Consider the following 20,442-nt stretch of genomic DNA (forward strand, 5'->3'; position numbering starts at 1 on the left):
AATACGCCCAATCCAGCGATACGGTTCATCGTTTAGGTAGCCATGAACTGGGATGTGCCAAACTACACAATACACACTTGCTGAGTTTATGGTTCTTTTCATTTCCATGTGTGTTCGTGTAATACTTTTGAAAATATAGCCTTTTGAAACAGAATGAATCATTTATGCTAACCCTGTAGAATAAGCCATACAGTACGAAGGTCGAAAATTAGTGACAGGTTTACAGTATACTATTGTATTTTGTTTATTGTTCTTTATTTTAGTGATTTAGACGTAGAGCAAAGGTATTTTAAAAGTTTTATTATGTTTGTATAAGCAAACAGTTTTTTAAGCTGAATTTTTTTTCGTGTTTGCACTTCATGTTTAGTCTTTTATCCGGTTATCCGACAATTTCGCTATCCGCAGTGCTCTTGCCACCCAATTCCGCGAATAATCGGAGCTTTACTGTAATTCAAAATGTCCAGATATTCGAAACTGACGATTCAGTTTGCAATTTATACTTGACTTGCTTGCAGCAAGTCTAGAGCTTGCTGTACACACACAAACAACAAACTAATTTCTTCAAGAAAATGAAAAAAATGAAATCTTTCAGTGTTACGTCCCACGTTTATGCCGGCTAGGCTAAAGGAGACTGTGATAATGAGAAATGGGGGAAATGGTAGAGGAAACGGGAGAATCCCGAGAAAACCCCATGCACACGGTATTTGTCCACCACAAGCTTACTTGGCACGAGCCGGGATCGAACCAAGGACAACATGCACCAGAGGTGAACGCTCCTTGAAGGGTTCTCTTAGTCTAATGTTGTTCCTTAGGACAAGTTACGATATTAATTTTACAAATGCTATTTAATAAACTATTTTCGAAGAGGAAACGTTAAACAAATACTTACCTTTCAGCCGCAACTTCACCTGGAACTTCATCCGAAGATATAGCTTCTTTCTTCATATCTGCGGAATGAGATCTTTGAATATGCAGTTTCAGATGATCCTCACTCACTAGATACCCATCACACTTAGGACAAGCGAATTTACAGTAGCTGTTATCCTATATCATAATAAATAAAAAAGTTTTAATTGATTCTAGTAACTACAAGTCTAATTGTAATATGCGACAAATAGCACATTACAGAAGTCTTCAATTCTTATATGACTAGGCAAACCTGCGCTATTTACACAGTACACAGTTCTAATATGAGCGTGAATCCCTTCCCACTTCTCACTACATCTGTGTAAGTCCCTTTACGAACACAAGTAAAGGGCAGGAAGACTCTCAAAGGGAATGAATTGCTATAATCAAACATACAAATGCAGTATTTTAATATATAAAATGTTGTGGGGAGTTTGTGGCAAACTTGGATAAGTAATAGATGATACCAAATGCTAATATTTTTTTTTTTGTTATAATTCCATATTAGAGTACGCCTCATTGTGGGTCCATAAGCCTTCGAAGTTGCCAGCTTGCAATAGGTTTTGTCATTCAGATTAAAGCAAAGCGTCTGAAATGTTCATCAACCCTCTATACGTAGCTCCTCTACTGGTTGCCTTTCACAAGGGTCAATAGGACCAAAACGACGCCTAAATTGTGGAATAGAAAAAAAAAATATACATTTTTTTTTTAAATTTGAATGAGAAATGGCAAATCTACTCAAAATTTGGAATCTACCAGCGAAAACGGCACGTTTCTAGCACTTGTGGTTCTCGAGATCTCATTGTCGAAAAGATTGGCCACAAACATATCAACTTTTCTAGCATTTTAATATATATACTAGCTGAACCTGCGCTCTCTACACAGCGCATCATTCGCATATGAGCATAAATCTCCTTCTCATTCCTCACAACATATGTACATGTGATTTTACTAACACAAGTGAAAGACGTCTTTTAAAAAAATCGGCAAGGGGTATCATAAAGGGGAGATTTTTTCGATTATTTTTTCTCAATATCTCGCACTGTTTGCAAGATTTGAGCCTACTTCCGGTTGGAGTTTCTAATTCATGTATAACCAGTGTTTTCTTTCTTCTTGCATGCAGTATGTAATAAGCAAATACATTACATATACAATTAATTATAATGTCAGTTATATATGGTGTTCATTGGGCAAAACACTCAAAAAATAAAGATTTATCTTAAGACTCGAGAAATGGTTATCCTTCCTTTTTCATTATTTGGCCATGAAACAAACGCCTGAGACATATACAACCCCAATATACAACAATGTGGTGTTGGAATGTATGACGCATAGGATATGATGCTTTATTTATTTATTTATTTATTTATTTATTTTTGTTTAATTTCAACGCTTCCAGTATACCCTTAAAAATGTAATAAAGAAATAATGGTCATGCTTTTTAAATATTCAATTAGAACTGGACAATCTACGCAAAATTTGCAATCGATCAGTGAAAACGGCATCTTTCTAGAGCCTGTAGTTTCCGAGATCTCATTGTCGAAAGGATTGGCCACAAACATATAAATTTCCAGAAACATATAGTTTAAAAGAACTCTAAAGATGGCAGAAGGCTTATAAAAATACAAAGGCTTTGAACAATAATTTGATATTATAAACTTTGTGAAAAAGATATAGTTAACTAATTTAGACTATTTAAAGTACAAATACTTAAAATGTTTGTCTCTCTCAAACGTGAAATCTCACACAACCGTAAATGAAAGATTTGAAAGCTAAATTATAAGTTGGAGCTCAGGCGCTTTTAATTGCTATTGTAGCATTTTAATAGATAGATAAATTGAGATCACAGATTTATTTTCTCTCTCACCATCTACAGGGTGCCTTAAATTACCGTAATATACAGAGGTGTCCCATACAGAACGCAACTGTTTCTGTTCTAGTAAGTTGACAACACTGAACGTTACACGATCTTCATCTGTTGTCCACATCACAGATTAACAATGTTGCCATCTCAATATAAAGTTTCATTTTTCAAATAGCACAATGTCAGGTTATTACATATTTCAAATTTACATGTAAAACGAAACATTAAAATATTACATTTTTATTCAGTGTTGCTTCCAGGTTTTATTCAGTGTTGCCCAGGGTGTCTACTAAAATTTCAAAATGAAATTTCGTAACTTTTTCGTGACCTTTTCTTTACCAAATCATAAAATTTCCTAACATTTTCAATTGCGAATTTGAGTGCGAATTAGGCCGAATTTTCATCCATGCGATAGAAACGTACTTTGCTTGGGATTAGGTAGCGTCTAAAGCCGACCATAGACATTTTTGGTGGTGAATTTTGACGTTTTATAGAACAAAAATTTTCCAATCTGTACTTACATTTACACAGTTTAAAAAAATGGTGACCCAAACGCTAAATTTTGTGACCTTTTCGTGACTTTCATGACCGTTTTCTGATTTCGTGACTTTTTCGTGACATTCGTGACTTTCGTGACCGATAGACATCCTGACTAAGCATGATATTGTATCACAAATATCGCATATAACCCAATGCTGTTATAGTCTTACGTCCATTTCTTCAATTTTACCCATAAAAGACTTCTTTCTTGTAAATTCTATAAAAGCATTATTATATTATTTTTTTTATGTTTATTATTCTTTACGTTTTGTTATACTTTCACACTCAAGAACTCGTGAAGTCTATTGTACTTTAACAATTTGAAACGTAATTTACGAAAATCCCCTTGTTGTTATACTGTACATGCCACCTTGAGAGCATGTTGGGCTGCATAACGGAATAGGATATATGGTTAGTAGAGTTAAGCAAACACAGGGTTATTACAAATGATTCATCAGGTTTTACAGTCTTATAACTTCAAATATTTAATGACCACCTATTTGTACTAATAACCAATCGAAAGAGCATACTTTAAAGTTTTGTTTATGTCATTGCAAGTTCCGTTGTGACTCACCAGGTGGCAGGGTGATAACAGTTTGCAAAATGGCGAGTAATCAACAGAAAGCATTTTGTGTGACGGAATATCTGAAGACAGAATCCGTTGCCAGCGTGCAGCATGCGTTCCGAAGACAATACAACATACAACCACCAAAGCATTTTGCGATGGTATCGACAGTTTAAGGACACAGGCTGCCTCTGTAAAGAAAAAAAAGCTCCGGGTGACCACCTGTCTCGGAGGAAACAGTGGAGAACTCGAACGTGTATGGGCTGAGATTGACTACCGCATAGATGTATATCGTATAACACAAGGAGAGCACATAGAACATTTGCAATGATGTGTAAGAAACTTGAAAATGTGCTTTTTCAAATGATGTATCAATTATTATTATTGTATGTAATACTATGTGAAATACATTCATACAAAACCCAATGAATCATTTGTAATAACCCTGTATATAAAAATATAAGCCCCCCGGACAAAATATAACGAAGTGTGAGCATTCTAGAGGTCTTGTGAAAAGAGACCTGGCATAGCAATATGTTTGTAGATACTGCAAATGTAAGTATTGTATGTTTATTTGTAACAGTTTGCGGCTGATAAGACGTGCATGGTGATGCGGTATCATTTCATTATAGGTTGAACCATGGGCTGAAGAAAGAATGTGACCGACTGGCAAAAGGGAGCAATTGTATTCGGATGTGAACATGGGCATACCCTGCGGAAGGTAGCGCAGTTCATTGGCGTGTCAGAGACTGTCCATGCAGAGTAGAGGACGTCTGGCAGAAACAAATCCTCTCGGAACAACAGTGGCAAGAAACCAATCATGTCCGAGCGCGACCGTAGACGTCTGGGGAACTTAATGAAGCGAACCGAACGTCTGAATAATGAACGAATGAAGACAAAGAAAAAAAGAAAAGGAACTAAACTTACCCCACTGCAAATTCCATAATGATATATCATCTCTTCTACACTAAGAGCAGTGTAGTGGCAATTTTTGAAAAGGCACTTAATGCAACCTTCGTTCTTCAAAGCTATACTCCAACTCAGCTTGTGAACTTTGGAGTATGCCCGTCGCCGAGGAGGTAATTCCTTTTTCCTTGTAGAATCATCTAACGTGGTGTCACTGACAAGGAAAAATAAAAAAATACATACAATTAAACAAGTGATAATTTTAAGCCGCATCTAGTATTATCTTGATAAATTATAGAATCATTAGTCTTATTCCTCATACTTACCACCAGATAACCTTGGCACACCTGGTGTCTACATATTTATTGATATCAAAGACTAGCAGTAAACAGACTACTGTACTGTGAAATGTTGTTAAGTGAAAATTAAGATATCGTATTTACGCAATTCTAACTAAGGCCGTGTCCAAAAGATACAAGTGTGCATTCGAAGTACGCTTATTTCCGGAACTGACGTCACCTAGTGTGCGTCAAAAGGTCCAAGTTCACAAGTCTGCGAGTGCATAGTACGTAGTGTGCGAGGATGTACACTACGTTAGCACACTTGCGTACTTAAAATGGCAGTTCTTCGTAGTGGGAACAACAATAATGTCAAAGTGACTTAATAAAATTTTAAAAGACATATTTTTAATACTTTTGTTGAGGTGAATATATTTGTGGGCCGATCTAATAATAATTTACTTGATAAATATACAAATTAGTGGTTTTACAAGTGGAATATAAAAATGTTACGCAAATAACAAACGTATTTACGTTGTGTTCTTTGGGTATGCAATGGAGTATAGGAAAAGCAACCAAATGTTTCTTTAATAATGCTATAAAGCCATTTGTTTTTAAATATTACATGGTTTATGTAGCTTAATTGAAATAATTACACTATCGGTAATGGAGCTATTTGCACGTAAATGACAAATCTTAATGGCGTATGAATTAAAATGTTAAGCTCTAGCATAGAATAATGAATACCTAGATTATTTATTTCTCTACAGCTAAAGCTACAGCTGCAGGTGCAAATGTTAATTCGTAGGTAGATAGGCCTAATTTTCTAGTTTTGATTCTAAACAAATTCCTTTCAAATCTACCATATTTCCTTGCGCTTGAGAAACTGTAGACCTAATATACCAATTACCATACATTTTGCATTTTTGATAGCTGCCCAAAAGTGAAATACAGATCAGATATTTCTTTCTCCACATTTATCAAAGATTTCACAAATTCCTCTTGGTAAGTCTTTACTTTGGCCACTTCATTTTTTTCTTTTTTGATTCTTCGATTCAGCGATTTGATCTTTTGGTTCCGGTTTTGTGAACAGGAACCAACATAGTAACTAACTTATAAGTTAGTTACTGGGTTGGGTCCCTTCTGTGCCAAAGTTTAATATTTAATTCACATAGTTGCCGAGCGAGCGCGAGCGAGTGAAGGCAGGTTACAGGCTCACAGGGCACATCTTTTCAGTCTTGGTTACGAATCGGTTCATTGAACGATTCATTGAATGAAATGGCCAAAGTAAAGACTTGCCTTCCTTTTAATTCATATAATCCCATTACGGTACCCATTATGAATTGATTATGAACAAATAATTCCTTCCGTATAGTTGAACAATGAGAGCCACTACATTGCATACTGTATTTTTTCATAAAAACGTCTCTTAATTTTCATAAAATTCTTATTAGATTAATAGCAGTTTTTTATGGTTATATTTGGACGAGGGGATTTGTTTCGTTACTGAGTAAGCATTTTCGTAGTGGGAAGCAAGGAGAGACAGCGGATATATTTCAAGAAAGGTGTAGGGCGCTGAAAGCATAATGAAGTGCACGCAAATGTTGAAGTGTATACAATGTACAGAACTCATTTTAAGCGGAATTATCAGATAGTAATCTTATATTTTTTGTTTTCTTAACATATTACTTTAATTAGGGTTATCCATCTTGAGTACACGTGATCCTTATAAATTGGTATTTCACACCCGTTAATAGTGACATAATAGTTTTTTCTTGTAAATTTTGGTCCTCATGTTGTTGAACTCCACCACCTCTTTCCTTGTCATCCTTGTAAGTGTTAATTTTGGTGTACATTAACAATATGGAGGCACTATTTTGAAAATTTACGGGTAAAATCTATAGATTCACAAAGAGAGAGTAACATATAAGGAACTTCAACCTCAGCATAATATGGTAGAAATAGTCTAATCAGTATGCCTGTAACTGAAGCAGTACAGTATAACGACGACAATTATAGTGTCCTTCTTGTGTATCTACCGTACATAAAGGAATTATACTTAATATGAACTCTCTCCCAAAGTAGTTTTGAGCCACAATATTGTAAATAGCGATTTTCCCTCGGTGTCCTAACGCTCCTGCAAATTGCCTACTTTCACCTGCAATAAAATTCTTAATCTGCTTCGCAACAGTGTCATCAGCGCCCTAACCACCAGTGCTACTTTTCTTCCGGGGGATTAATAAATATTCAATCGTGCAAGCATGCCTAATAAAATAGAACCGCCAATAGTTTAGTGGTTTTTATGCTGATAAATATTTGCAGATACTGCAAAGCTGAAGCTGTTGGCATACATGAAAGAAACTCTTAAGTCATTTTATGGTTACCCCATATTGTCAATCTGTACGATATATTTATCTTTAATATAACTGGAAAGTCATTCATCTAAAATGAAAAAAAAAATGTTAATTTTTTTAGTACGCGAAGCTCTCCCTTCTTTTGTTATCAATGTTCCATATTCCACCACGATGAGGCGCTGTAAACAAGTGTGGATCAAAAGCTAATTTGACGAAGTGTACACTATTTAGTGTGCACTCCATTTGTAGACTTCGAGTGTGCATCCTCGAAGTGTGCACTATGCACTTTTGGACACGGCCTAAGACGCACTTTTTTTACGATTATTTTTTTTTTTCCCTCCAAAATCAAGGTGCATCTTGGACTTGAGTTATGCAAATTTAGGCCAGATTAGATTGACTTTTGCCAAAAATTGCTGGTCCCGTTAGTCACGATTCTCTAAAGGATGTGTATTTTGTGTGCATTTGGCCATCAAAAGTGGAAAAGTTAGAAATGATAGCGATGCCGACGAGGATAAGCAGTAAAGTGCCACTGTTGTTTTTGCGACTTGCGAGTGCAAAACAGAAGGAAAGAAACAAGTTTAAATAATTGCTGAATAATTATTAGTTTGTTTGTGTGTGTGTGTGTACATACTAGTACACTAGTATAATACACATACTGGTATAACATGATAATATGATAGCAATAATGGATTGCTATAAAACTGACGTAAGCAAGTGCAGTACCGTAATTACATTAGGGGAAAAAAGTATCAGCAGATACACATGAATATACCATAAATTCCAGTAGTAAGTTCGTTTTTTTTTTTAATTTATTTTTCCATAACATTATATGTTTTCCCATATTTATTTTTTTTTCATTCTTTAAAATCAATGCAGTGTAGGTTCATTTTTCATTTTCGCCAAGCATTTTTACCAATTTTTGCTTCAATAATTGCGGGTGCGTCTTACATTTGCGTAAATACGGTATTTCCTTTTGAATGGAACAGATAGCTGTCAACATTGTCAAGAAAAGGTTCTAGTAAGGATCGGAGGTATGGAAGTTAACTACATAGGTAATAACTGCTAGTTGAACGTACAGAACACAAATTATGACCACAATACTAACCTGGAATTATTCCTATGAGGATCAGAAATTCATCAGGTCATCTGTATTTCAAGGAAATTTATCGATCGCTCTTCTTCAGGACGGTTTAAAGCTTAATTCGTGCTACATCACATGCCACGAGGGTGGTATGACAAGTAATCTGGTTCGCATACTAAGAGGTGGTGATAACATCATCTGTTACGCAATCAAAGTTTTCTTTCTATGAATAAATAACCTGTGGTCTCAATCCATTCTGACAGCAATTCCTTGTTTGACAGTAGCTTAAACAGAAGTAGCAAATGAAAAATTGATAAAAATGGAATTCGTGGTGTGACTCAATCCTTTTTTCTGGAAGGGAAAACAACGAAGGAAATTCAAGAGAGAATTTTACCTACAGGGTGGCCAAAAAGTCCCTTAATACCTCCACTTATATCATCCTTACAATAATACTACGAATAGTTATGTGTCCAAAACATCCGCATGTGCACCTTCATTATCCCTTACCAGCTCGATACGTCTCCATGTCCTCCTACTCATCTGCTTTAGCAGTTACGGCGTCACAATCTGAAAGGTTTCAAGCACACTTGCCCGCAGAGCATCACTGTCCACGTACCGCTTCTTCCTGACACGTGGCTCCTTACCGAATCATTCACACAACCTATCTATCACCTGCGGTATATTATCGTCCCTTTCCTTCCATTCACGGATTCCACTTGCCGCTAAACTCTCTTTGAAAGTGAAGTCACTGGTATCTGCTATTGTTGTTCACCAAACACGGAAAGGAAACCGGTCAACGCACAGACTTTATTTTCCTCCCTCCGCGGGCAGTCACGCGGCAAACAACACGTAATTCACGTGAGGAGCACTGATACCATATTGTAAGGTTCCGCATGTCTTCACATCATGCTGTAACCATGTGTACTACACGTGTTGGCAGTCAACAAATACAACGCAGACGACAGTACCAAAGAGTTGTCGCCCACAATCGCCAGCAGTCGGCAAGACTGAGATCACCGAAGGTAGCCGACATTTTAGGTTAAAAGTCAGCAGCACTCCTCAAGAAGCATCAATCTATCCAGGTTGATCAAACCACCAAAAACCCTAAGGCGCCTGGCCATTAGGAACATCTTACCCTCTCACGACGCTTGCTCAATTGAGAGATACCCTTACATAAATAGAAAGAATTTACAATATTAATGATCAGGATGGAAGGTTCAAATCTTAAATATCATAACACCTTACATTGTTACTCGCATTTAGTTCAGGTGTAAAGGGACTTTCTGTACCCAGTACATTGGAAGAATTGTATCCTTACTATGAAACTGTTCGACTTTGAATAAATTAATGTAAGTGTGACAGAGCAAATATTTAAGATACACCATGTCCTAGAGAAACGAAAAAACTGTGGCAGCCGAAATCGTCGATGAAGTCCATGATTTAGTTTTAGCAGATAAACGAGTGAAAGTGTGCGAGTTAACAGAAGACTCAAGCATCACAATTGAGCGGGTTCACTTCATTCTGCATAATGAATTGCACATGAAAAAAAAAAAAAAAAAACGGTAAAAGATGGATGTCGAGTTTACTGACTCCAGAGCAGAGGAAAACCCATGTCGCTGAGCAAAATTTGGACGAGTTGCGATTTGAACTTCTTCCGCATCCAGCACTTCACCAAATCTAGCTCCCTCAGACTGCCATCTATTCCTGAAACTCAAAATTTTCCTGGTAGGATGAAAATTTGAGTCAAATGAAGAGGTCATGCAGGAAGTATACGAATACTTTGAAAGCCTCAAAGAAACATACTGAAGCGAAGGAATCACGAAGCTGGAAAAACGTTGGCCAAGTTTTCTGAACTTCGAGGGGACTATGTCGAAAAATATAGTACGTAAAAAACTCAAAGTTGTGTTCCTTAATATCATACTAAGTTACTTATACAACTACCCTCAGAAGATACGATACTTTAATGGTAATAATTTATTACAGTTCTATGGGATTTCAGTATTAAATACAGTAATAGAAAACTCTCTATAGGTATTATTTTATATACGCTTATTTCAAGTTCCAGTTGTCCTATAAATTTTATATTTAAGCACTATTTTAAGTCAATAATTAATTTTCATGCTCTATTTACAGCTTTAAATAATACCAAAATATTTATGGTAAATTCGTTATTTTGTTCTCCTTCATCCTCGTAACACTTATGTAGAAAAATGCCAGCAGTTACCAAAGACGTCGGTTTGGAAATGACTGAAAATAGTGCACTATTTAGTCACTTGTAGAACAATGAAGCTTAAAGTAAGTGTATATAAAACACTGTTTATAGAATTTTCTATTATTGTATTTAATACCGTGATCCCTAGGCTTTCATCATCAATTTGATATTACCAATGAGAAAGGACTCTTTAGCCACAGACTTGAGTGCAATCCCCCCCCCCCCCAATTTATTATTTATAGGGCCCCAGAGATAATCTCATAGGCGTAATCTACCCCTTTAAACCCGCCTGTGGACATCTGCACGAAAGTACCAGCAATTAATAAATTTACTTGAAATATCGATGATCTTTTCAAGAATTTTTGATCTTCATTAGAATACTTTCCGAATAGTTTTGTAAATTATATATAAAAGATAGATATAAATAAATATATATAAAGATAGATATAGATATATAAGCAAACTTCTTAAGGCTTTATAGTGTACTGTTTTAAATATTTGTGGTTCTTCTATGGTTAGTAACTATGACAAACGCATAAATGATGTTATTCCAGCTTCTGTTCAGAATGCTCATGTAGGAATTTGATTTTTATTCCTTCGTTATATAAAAATAGAAGGTCTTCATGGCAGTATTTCTAAGACTTTTTTTATTATTATTAAAATTTCAACACTATGATCAATTTTTGTTTTCCATCTTTCAGTTGTTTTAAAAAGCCCGATGTTATGGCATCGTTATGTCTGACATCTCGAATATGTTCTTCAGTTTAGTTTATATGCATATGTTCGTCATGTCTATATATAAATGTACTGGCACGTACATGTGTTTCATAGACACTTGAGAAATTCAACTGATTAGTACCCAACTTTTATAATTTCAGCTTTTCGCTATTTTTTTTAGGGGCATTAATGCTAAAATATTAAATAGTTCGACAAATTATTTACTGGTTTCATGAGCTAATTCACTCGATGAAACGCTTATATGAATTAGGAAGTCTTTTCTGGTAACGAACAGCGTATAATCAAAATCCAATAAATGATGCATTATCTATTTTGTTGCAATGTAAGTCAGTGTTGAAGTATTCAGAATAAGTGGAAGGACAACTCGTGGTGTAGGTGACAATTATGTTTTATCGTCTTCAAGATAAAATTGACTTGAAAAAAAAAAAAAAAAAAAAAACACCAGAAATTTGTACAAGTGCCGAAATGATTGTCCTATGAAACTAGAAACATATATACGAGGTACGTCCATCATTTTAAACTTTTATTCATACAAAAGTACGTATCACACAAAATGAGACCCTTAATATAAAACCGACGTTTTCTTAACTCTTATCGTCAAGAAACTCTGGAAGCCAGCAGAAGAGACCGTTGAAATAAATGAGTGAGTAAACTTCAAATCACGAAATCGATGAAGTTAGTAACAAATATAAATTTATGATACGTTCTTTGCACGTGATTTCAAGTAAAAATAAATAGGCCATCATCATTGGAAAACAAGAATTTTAGGAATCATCCAAATTGGATCAAAAGATTGCGATCTTGACCAATAATTAGTTTGTGGATCAGGGGCCACAAAATTTTTGAATGGCCTCTAAATCGAATTTTTGTATTTTCTACGGAATAAGCACACCATATTGAGTTAAGTGATAGTTTGGACTTGGCTACACTGCATGTAGTTCTCCAGATATAAGGCCTACAGAAAAATTTTTGATTGAAATATACTGGATCTTTCGTTCCAATTGCATCAGGGGCCACAAATTTTTTGAACGGTCCCTAAATCGAGTTTTCATATTTTTTACGGAATAAGCACATTATACTAAGTTAAGTTTGTAACGATATTGTCATATCAACTTTTCAATCAGCCCTCATATTCACAACGCTAATTCTTGGAATCAATGTGTAGCCAGTCAGATTTCGCAGAAGAGCGAAGCACTGGAATTTTTTTTACCCAAAAGGTGCCTCATTCTTCAAGACAGCTCTGCATCTCCCGTCAGGAATAATTTGGTAAGGAATTTTGTTTGTCTCCTCACTGACACCCACGCAGAATAGACTCCAAGCAACTGCACTGAATTGTACGTGATAATGTGACTTTTGTCCATAATTACTCATCTTTTACATTAATGGGTGCATCAATATTCTCAATGTATTTTTCAATTGGAAGAGTCCATTATCCCCCATGATTAAAACAGTGAAGTGAAAATTAGACATTTTCTGTAAACTATATTTTGTTCTTGTAGTGTATTCTTGCGCTGCGAAACAGGCAAGAAGGTGACGCTAACAAAAGGCGCGAGAGAGTACTCGTCAAAAGCTGAAGCTAAACACACGTATTAGCGCGAGAGTGCTCTGCAAAATTTAACAGTTACAATATGTAGTTTTTGGTGATAAACATATTGCAAATGAAATCAAACCACTTAAAATGGATTCTATATCATAATTACCAAATTGGAAGTTTCAACGTAATTTTCTTAGAGAGTGCTTCTGCAAATCTCATCGCGTCAACATGTGAAGAAAACGCACTCGTAACAAAACTTTATCAACTAACCTAAATGAAGTTTAAAATGAGAAGAAACTATTTAAAATTTACACTACAAAACCCTGATGCTGGAAAATACTAAGGAAAAATCGTATTTGTGTTACAAAAGAAATGAAGTGCTTCTGAATTGAACTTCACAATCATCATGGAATTTATCGTAATCCTACGGCCGTGAAATTCGTATTCTTAATCGGTATCGTTCCGTGTTCGTCCGAATGAATTTCGTTGGGCCACTCATGTTACAGTTGGTATGTTGGTTATAATTCACATGTGCTACTGTAGTGTCATACATATATATGTTTTGTTTTCGTGAAAGTTAAAATATTAAATATAATATATTTTGTGCATAATCCATTTTATTTAATTATGAAGTGATATCCAAAAAATGCCATAAAATATTGGATATTCAGTGTTGTGTCTTTTTAGCCGGTGAAAGGAAAGCATCATTTTAAATATGTGTATAATTTAAACCAGGAATAGATTCCAGGTAAAGTATCTTAAAAGTAGTGCAGTGCAAACATTTATTTTTGTCTATCAACAAGCATCTGGCGTTAACCATGCGCATTGTTCCCACTCCGAGATTTCTTTTGCAACAGTCGATAAGTTTACATTATACATGACTCGACAGTGAAGGTGGGTACACAGCGTGTATTCTCAATCTTACAAAACCGCGGGAGTGGAATTCTTTCGTAGTTACTGGTATTCTTATTCTTTAGCATTTAGTAACCAATCGTTGATAGCTCTTCGAATTCAATCGTTTTATAAATTGGTTTTGTCCAATAACATACGATCTTGGTTTCAAAATCCACTTATAAGTTCTATATGTAGTAAGGCCTACAAGAAAATTTTTGACTGAAATACATTGGATCTTTTGATACAAAAATAAATAATTGTATGAACTGGGAACGTCTCTACTTTAAGCATAATTAGAAACGAATTGACAGTTCAAAAACACGTGCAAACTTATGATGAGAAAGGAGTAGATGTCACGAGGGTTATTCAGGTCATCAATAAAAGGGCCAATCATGAACGTAATAACGATAGTTGCAAATGGGAGAGTTTCTTTAGGAACTTTACCACTATATACATTACAATTCGGTCTAGTACAATTACTATTTCAGGAGAATGTTAAATTTTCTGTTGTATTAGTATTATCTAGCCGTTTGATAGACTTTATCTGAAGAAATATATTGGAAATCAAATGAAATCTTTGAGTTTTATGCCCCACGGTTATGCCAATTAGGCTAAAGGAGATGGTGATGAGAAATGAAGAAAATGGGAGGAAACGGGAGAACCCCGAGGAAACCCACGCACACGATGTTAGAAATATATTGGATTTATGTATTACAATTCAATTCAGACCTATATGATATTTGGATTAGTAATTTGAAAATTATACGTTGAATTATTGTTGCTAGAGGAAATTGTCCATTTAACGCATTTTGATAAAGATTTTGAATTGCTGAATCGATTAATTGAAGATACAAATATTAAAATTTGTTATTCTTGTTCGTATAAATTTCTCAAATGTTTTGATTTTTCATATTTACTGTTATAAAAGTATTGCATATATATACAAGCTGTCATTTCTCGAGTCCTAGAATACTTAGTTGAATTTTTAAGTAACGGTATTTCTATTTCAGGCTCGCATATTAAGACAGTAGAACAAAGGCAATTTCTAATTAAGTTATTAAAATTTTACTACTTCTATGCAATTGCTAAGGACGCCGTACAAAAAGCATTATATTTCCTTGTCTGTTCGATTTGGTTAATTTTCGGATATGTTGTAGCCGAGGACTCCTCGGTCAATTGTTTATACGGGACCAACTCCCTATGACCAACTCTGTGACCTCCAGAGGTCTCCAAATGTCACACAACGGGTTTTGTTGGAACTGTCGTAAACTTGGCATACAAAATGCAGTAGTGATGTAATGGAAGGACACAAATCGAAACGTGTTGTGGGAGAAGTCAGCCGGCTGATCAGTTCTACCGTTGCCCGGAGCAGGGAACTTGGGACCCCTCTCCCTACGTTGATCCAGTACTTTCCACACTCTCGCCTCCGAGCCAGCAGATGACTTTCTCCTTCCGGTACTTGTGTGGAAAGCAAGGAACGATGATTCTCTTCCCTCGGCACATTCCTAGGGCAGCCGGTTGCCTCACCTTGCTACATAATTTCATGCATCGATGATGCCGTACAACTACTCGTCAGGTTCAAACTCTATACCTTCAAAACTGGAAGTTTCAAACACAGCCGCTTCAAATGCGACCGGTCTCGTGACCTTTGGTGACCTCTGGAGATAACACGGTTATTTACGTGGAAAATCCTCATTTGCCGCAGCATTTTTTCTATGTCAAGTTTGAACCAGTTCTGCCAACACACGTTGTGTCCTTTGGTGACCTCTGCACGTCAGAAGGTTGGTCAAGAGGGAGTTACCCCATATAAACAATTTCTCGGATGGTCCTCAGCTACAACATATCCAAAAATCACCCAAATCGGACAGACGAGGAAATGCAATGCATTTTGTACAGTGTATTTTCCCGCATTTTTTTTTTTTTTTTCTAAAAAGTAATGTTTAATGTCCAGTCTCATAATGCACCTTTCTTGCCCTGGTCTACTAGCGGCCGATGATGGAGTTTTCAAACAACACATACGGAGATGGAAAGAGTTCATCTATGCGTGAAATTATTTGTGATGTTGTACTCTGATTGAAGAGGCAACAGCGTAACACGTGCTCCTCCAAATATCCATTTCGTTTCTTATTTTCATCCTAGTGTCATTAGAAGTTTCATTTAATGCATTCTTTTCCTGCCTTAATTATCATCATTGTCATATCAGGACCTTGAGAAAGAAAAAAAGTGAATCCTGAAATGGGGATGTTGGGATATCAAGCTGAAAGTTTTGCAAGTACATTAAGATAACAAGGGCGAATCCTCGTTTATCCTGAAACTGTGAGAAAACTAAGGGCAAAACGCGGTATCTATGTGTTGTCCAGATCTATCCGATTCGACGAAAAAAAAAAAAATGATTTTTCGGGTTCACCCTTTCTCTTCCAAGGTCCTGATATGTAGCCCACGGACTGAGTACGAGGCAAGTACAATTTTTAAAATGTTTACCTGCTGTAGCCACGAGTAGATGCGTCGCCTTTCATGTAGGTGGTCTTCTTTTTGTTTTTCTTCGAATGACAGGTTCTCAAATGATGCACTAGCGCCTCTTCGGTCATCACGCGACCTTCACATAAATGGCAAATAAATTTCGCGAAGGAGCCATCCTAAAAGACAAAAAGCATTAATATTTTTTTTTTACACAATTAAAAACTATTTTCAAATAAAATGACAAGGTTTACACATGCACTTTTAACTACCGGGTGTTCCAGAAGTAGTGATTCACTTGTTGTTAGGTGCGGTAGGTTAGGCTGTATGATTGTTGATGATGTTTCTTTTTTTTTTTTTTTTCAGTTGGCAACACTACAAGATACCGGCTCGATCTGACACTATAAAAACACGTCCAATGCGTTCGACTATTTTCTGATGCATACAACGTTACGGATGTCCAGCGACGAATGAAGGAGATGTACAGTGATCCTGCACCACAGTGGTAGACAAAACAAGATTAAACAAAGCCTTCGATACCCATAAACAGTGTTGTGGAATTGACGGTACGAATCGCCTAGGAATTTAATAACATTCCCGTTCAAATGTGTCGAGATGCGTGCAGAAATGTGCGTCTCCAGATGAAGGCATGCATTGATGTTAATGGCAGCCAGGTGGACCTCCGAATGGAGAATACGGATTAGATACTGTAAAGCACTTGATTTGTACATCATTCCTCTGTACCTACAATTTTGTTTTATGCCATTCTTGTTTATAATACAAATGTACTGATCACTCACAAGGTGAGTCACTACTTCTAGTACACCCTGTAATGAAAATCTAATTATATATTATAACAAATTAAGAAATACAGAAAATTTAAACAAACCTCCTTTTTTGACATAGTTCCCATGATGTGCAATGAATGTATTCTAACACTTTGGAAGTGCGAGGGTATGTCGAGAAAAAAATGAGTGACTGTAGCCACTCATGCATTGCTGTTTTCACCTGTTCATCACTCCAGAAATGATTGTCTTCCATCCCATCTTTGAGCGGTCCGAAAACATGAGTAATTGGGTGGAAGAAGACAAATCTTAAATTTGATGCTTTGGATTATGAACACCGTTAAACGAGTAGTATGAGAAAGGCATTGTCGAAGCAACAAAACATCTGAAGTCAGAAGTTCTCATCGTTTATTTCTGATTGCAGGACGAAGGTGATTTTCGAGCAGACTTGTATACGAAGCACTGGTCACTGTTGTTTATTTTTCCATGCAATGATACAAAATTACCCCATTTCAATCACGGAAGGGAATAAGCATAATAATTCCTTGCTTGCTCTCTTTATTTCAGTTGGCAGTGGCCCAGCTTTCATTTGTAACAATTCTGCCCAGAAATCCATCACCTTCGCCTCAAAATGATTCGAAAGTTCCTCACAGACATCAACATGATAGTCCCTCCATCCAGGACTCACTTGCCGTGACACCCACATCGAAGACATATTATTGAACCGCCGTACATAATGCCCCAGGGACGACTTTGCAATGTAGTCACTAAGTCACGTGCCTTTCCAATTAATACGAAGAAAAAACATTAGAAAGAGTATTTCGGATGGTGGAGTTCAATATAGATACAAAACTACCTAATTAGGACGTTAAGAATGCCTAAATGATCCATAATTTCAAACGTATACGGAAATATATGAATACCATTAGAATATGTGCCCTTGCTACTGGTTTACTAGCTAGCACGCGCGCATTTGGTGCATGGGTTCTGGGTCCAATTCCCGTGGAAAAGCCTTTTAAAAAATGTGAACGAATTACAAGCGTACGGATTCCAACTTAAACTGCAGGTCCTCGTCTCATTTAGCCTCGATACAGAAAGAACATTAGACTTAAATCAATCAAGCAACGTTAGAATGTGCACTAACCTTCAAAATGCATATACACACATGCCTTTTTTAAAATTTCCGAACCCTAGTTGTTAATTATTTACTATTCTGGATTCTTTACGCATTCCAATGTCTATTGTTAAAATTCTGACCAAGCTGCATGATCGTTAGAATCTATGATAGCCTTGTGATAGCAAAACATTAGTACTTACCCCATCGCAAACAGAATTGTGTTGTTTCATCTCCTGCACACTGCGAGTGACATATCTGCAAGCACCAATGTTGCACTTAATATAACCTTCTTCAAGAAGGGACGTGCGCCAAGATTTCAAACGTTCAGCCGAATTTCGCATTCCTCCATAGTTTTCTACTTGTCCGCGCCTAGATAAAAATAATTAGTGTTTTAGAAATCACAATATCATATAGATAATTTATTCTAAACTGCAGAGTACTGAAAGAAAAAATTATCAGAGTGAAAAAAAAAAAGCACGAAAGAAAAACTAAAGCACCAAGAATCGTAACAGGCTCTGGGGCCGGTATGCTAATGCTTTTAAAAGGTGAACTTGAGAAACAAAAATAACAAATTAAAAGTGCGAATTTGGTTACCTGAATTGTAACGCGTAAAGTTTCTGAAAAATAAATAAATAAATATCTTTGCTCTCTTTGTTGACATTATTGATGTTATTGTTGTTAATACTTTTATTTTTTTTCCTTCTTGTTAACTTTCCCTGTGTAAAATGGCAAAATTATGTTGTATCTGGGAATTTATTCAATAAATAAATAAATAATAATAATTAAAACAAATTTGAATTAAGTGATTTCAAAAAACCCTATTTATTAACTTTTATAAAGATTAAGGGAAGCCGGGATAATATGGGACAAAAAAAAAATATTCTTGCAGTTGCATTGACTTCCTGAGGAACTAGGAAAAAAAATACATGTGATTGTACTAAAAAATGAAACCTGCTGATGTATTAACACATTTTTCCAGTTGCTTTTTCAGATCAAAAAAATTCACGAAAAATTTTGTTTAAGTCAGTGGAGACTTAAGTTGTTTAAGGAAAAACATTCAGACAATTCTGAACAATTTACTTTTATAGATTTGAAATATGTACATATGTTCCCGAAATATCAAGATTTAAAAAATGAAATTTAATAGTTAGTTCGGAAAATTTATTTGCCTGAGTATTAAATATCAAAAACCATTGAAACAAAGTATAGTTGCGTTTTACGAAATCTAGATACATCATGGATGGAACTCACACTACCAAATAAAAAAGAATACTGAAAGAAATTTTCTGAAGAATGTCGAAAACGAACTTAAAAAGTGCCTAAATTCTCAAAGAAAAAACACGTATTTGAAAAATAGTTTTAGCTAACTTAAATGAATTGAAAAAGCTATTAAATTGTAATCATACAAGAAGAGAACATTGAAAAATGTTGTAAACCTATTGTTGACCAAATTTTATGTAAAATGTAGCCTATGTAAAACTACATTTTCGAAAAATGTGTAAGATGAATATTAAGCTTTTTACGATGTACAGTCGAATGATCATATGAAATATGTACAAAGAGAGTTTGGAAATAATAAAAGTAATAAAATGTAATTTAAACTTTAGTGTAACATAAATGTTAGCAGGTAGGCCTTATTAATTATCTTAAGCTACACCACTTAAACAAACGTAGAAAAAATGTATAGACCAAAACGAACTGTTGGCATATAGGCATGAGGTTAACAAATATTAACAATAGACCTACAAACTCCTCGGCCTACCAAAAGAAGATGAGCCATATTTAATCTTTCTGTTTTGGTTTGAAAAGTCCTTTTTCATTTTGCTATAAACACAAAGAATTTTTTGGAACTATCCTCTGGAAATCTGGAATAGCCCATTTCCATCCAGTTTGATAGGTCCATACAACACAAATTTGGATTTCACTGTTTGAATGTTATCATAGAAAGGCCAATTGAAACTTAGTTCCATTTTCCAAAATGTAACCTTACACAGTCCTTCATCTGGGAAAGCAATAACCCTCCCAATATACCAGTCAAGATCATAGTACACGGCGTAACATATTTCTAAGCAAGATTCTGCTCTGGTTGGATCAATTTCCGCTGGCAAACTTTCGCCACCTGATGAAATTAGCTGATCCAAAGCATACTCTCCACTGTCACTATCTATGCACAGACTATGACTAAATTACCAGAGTAGGAATTTTCTATTT

General features: G+C 35.6%; 1 protein-coding gene across 1 annotated transcript in view; it reads right to left on the bottom strand.

Annotated features, from left to right (window-relative positions):
- LOC145684330 (uncharacterized) overlaps positions 1-20,442 on the bottom strand; it is a 134,860-nt gene that overhangs the window by 95,190 nt on the left and 19,228 nt on the right. The window contains exons 4-7 of the mRNA XM_081756528.1: positions 18,432-18,600; positions 16,354-16,508; positions 4,803-4,995; positions 890-1,044 (exon numbers count right to left, since the gene is read on the bottom strand). Of these exons, the coding sequence (XP_081612654.1) occupies positions 890-1,044; positions 4,803-4,995; positions 16,354-16,508; positions 18,432-18,600 (672 nt within the window). The remainder of the gene's footprint in view (positions 1-889; positions 1,045-4,802; positions 4,996-16,353; positions 16,509-18,431; positions 18,601-20,442) is intronic.

The sequence above is a fragment of the Thermobia domestica genome, chromosome 4, assembly GCF_964235325.1.
Source record: "Thermobia domestica chromosome 4, izTheDome1.hap1.1, whole genome shotgun sequence".
NCBI classification, from domain to species: domain Eukaryota; kingdom Metazoa; phylum Arthropoda; class Insecta; order Zygentoma; family Lepismatidae; genus Thermobia; species Thermobia domestica.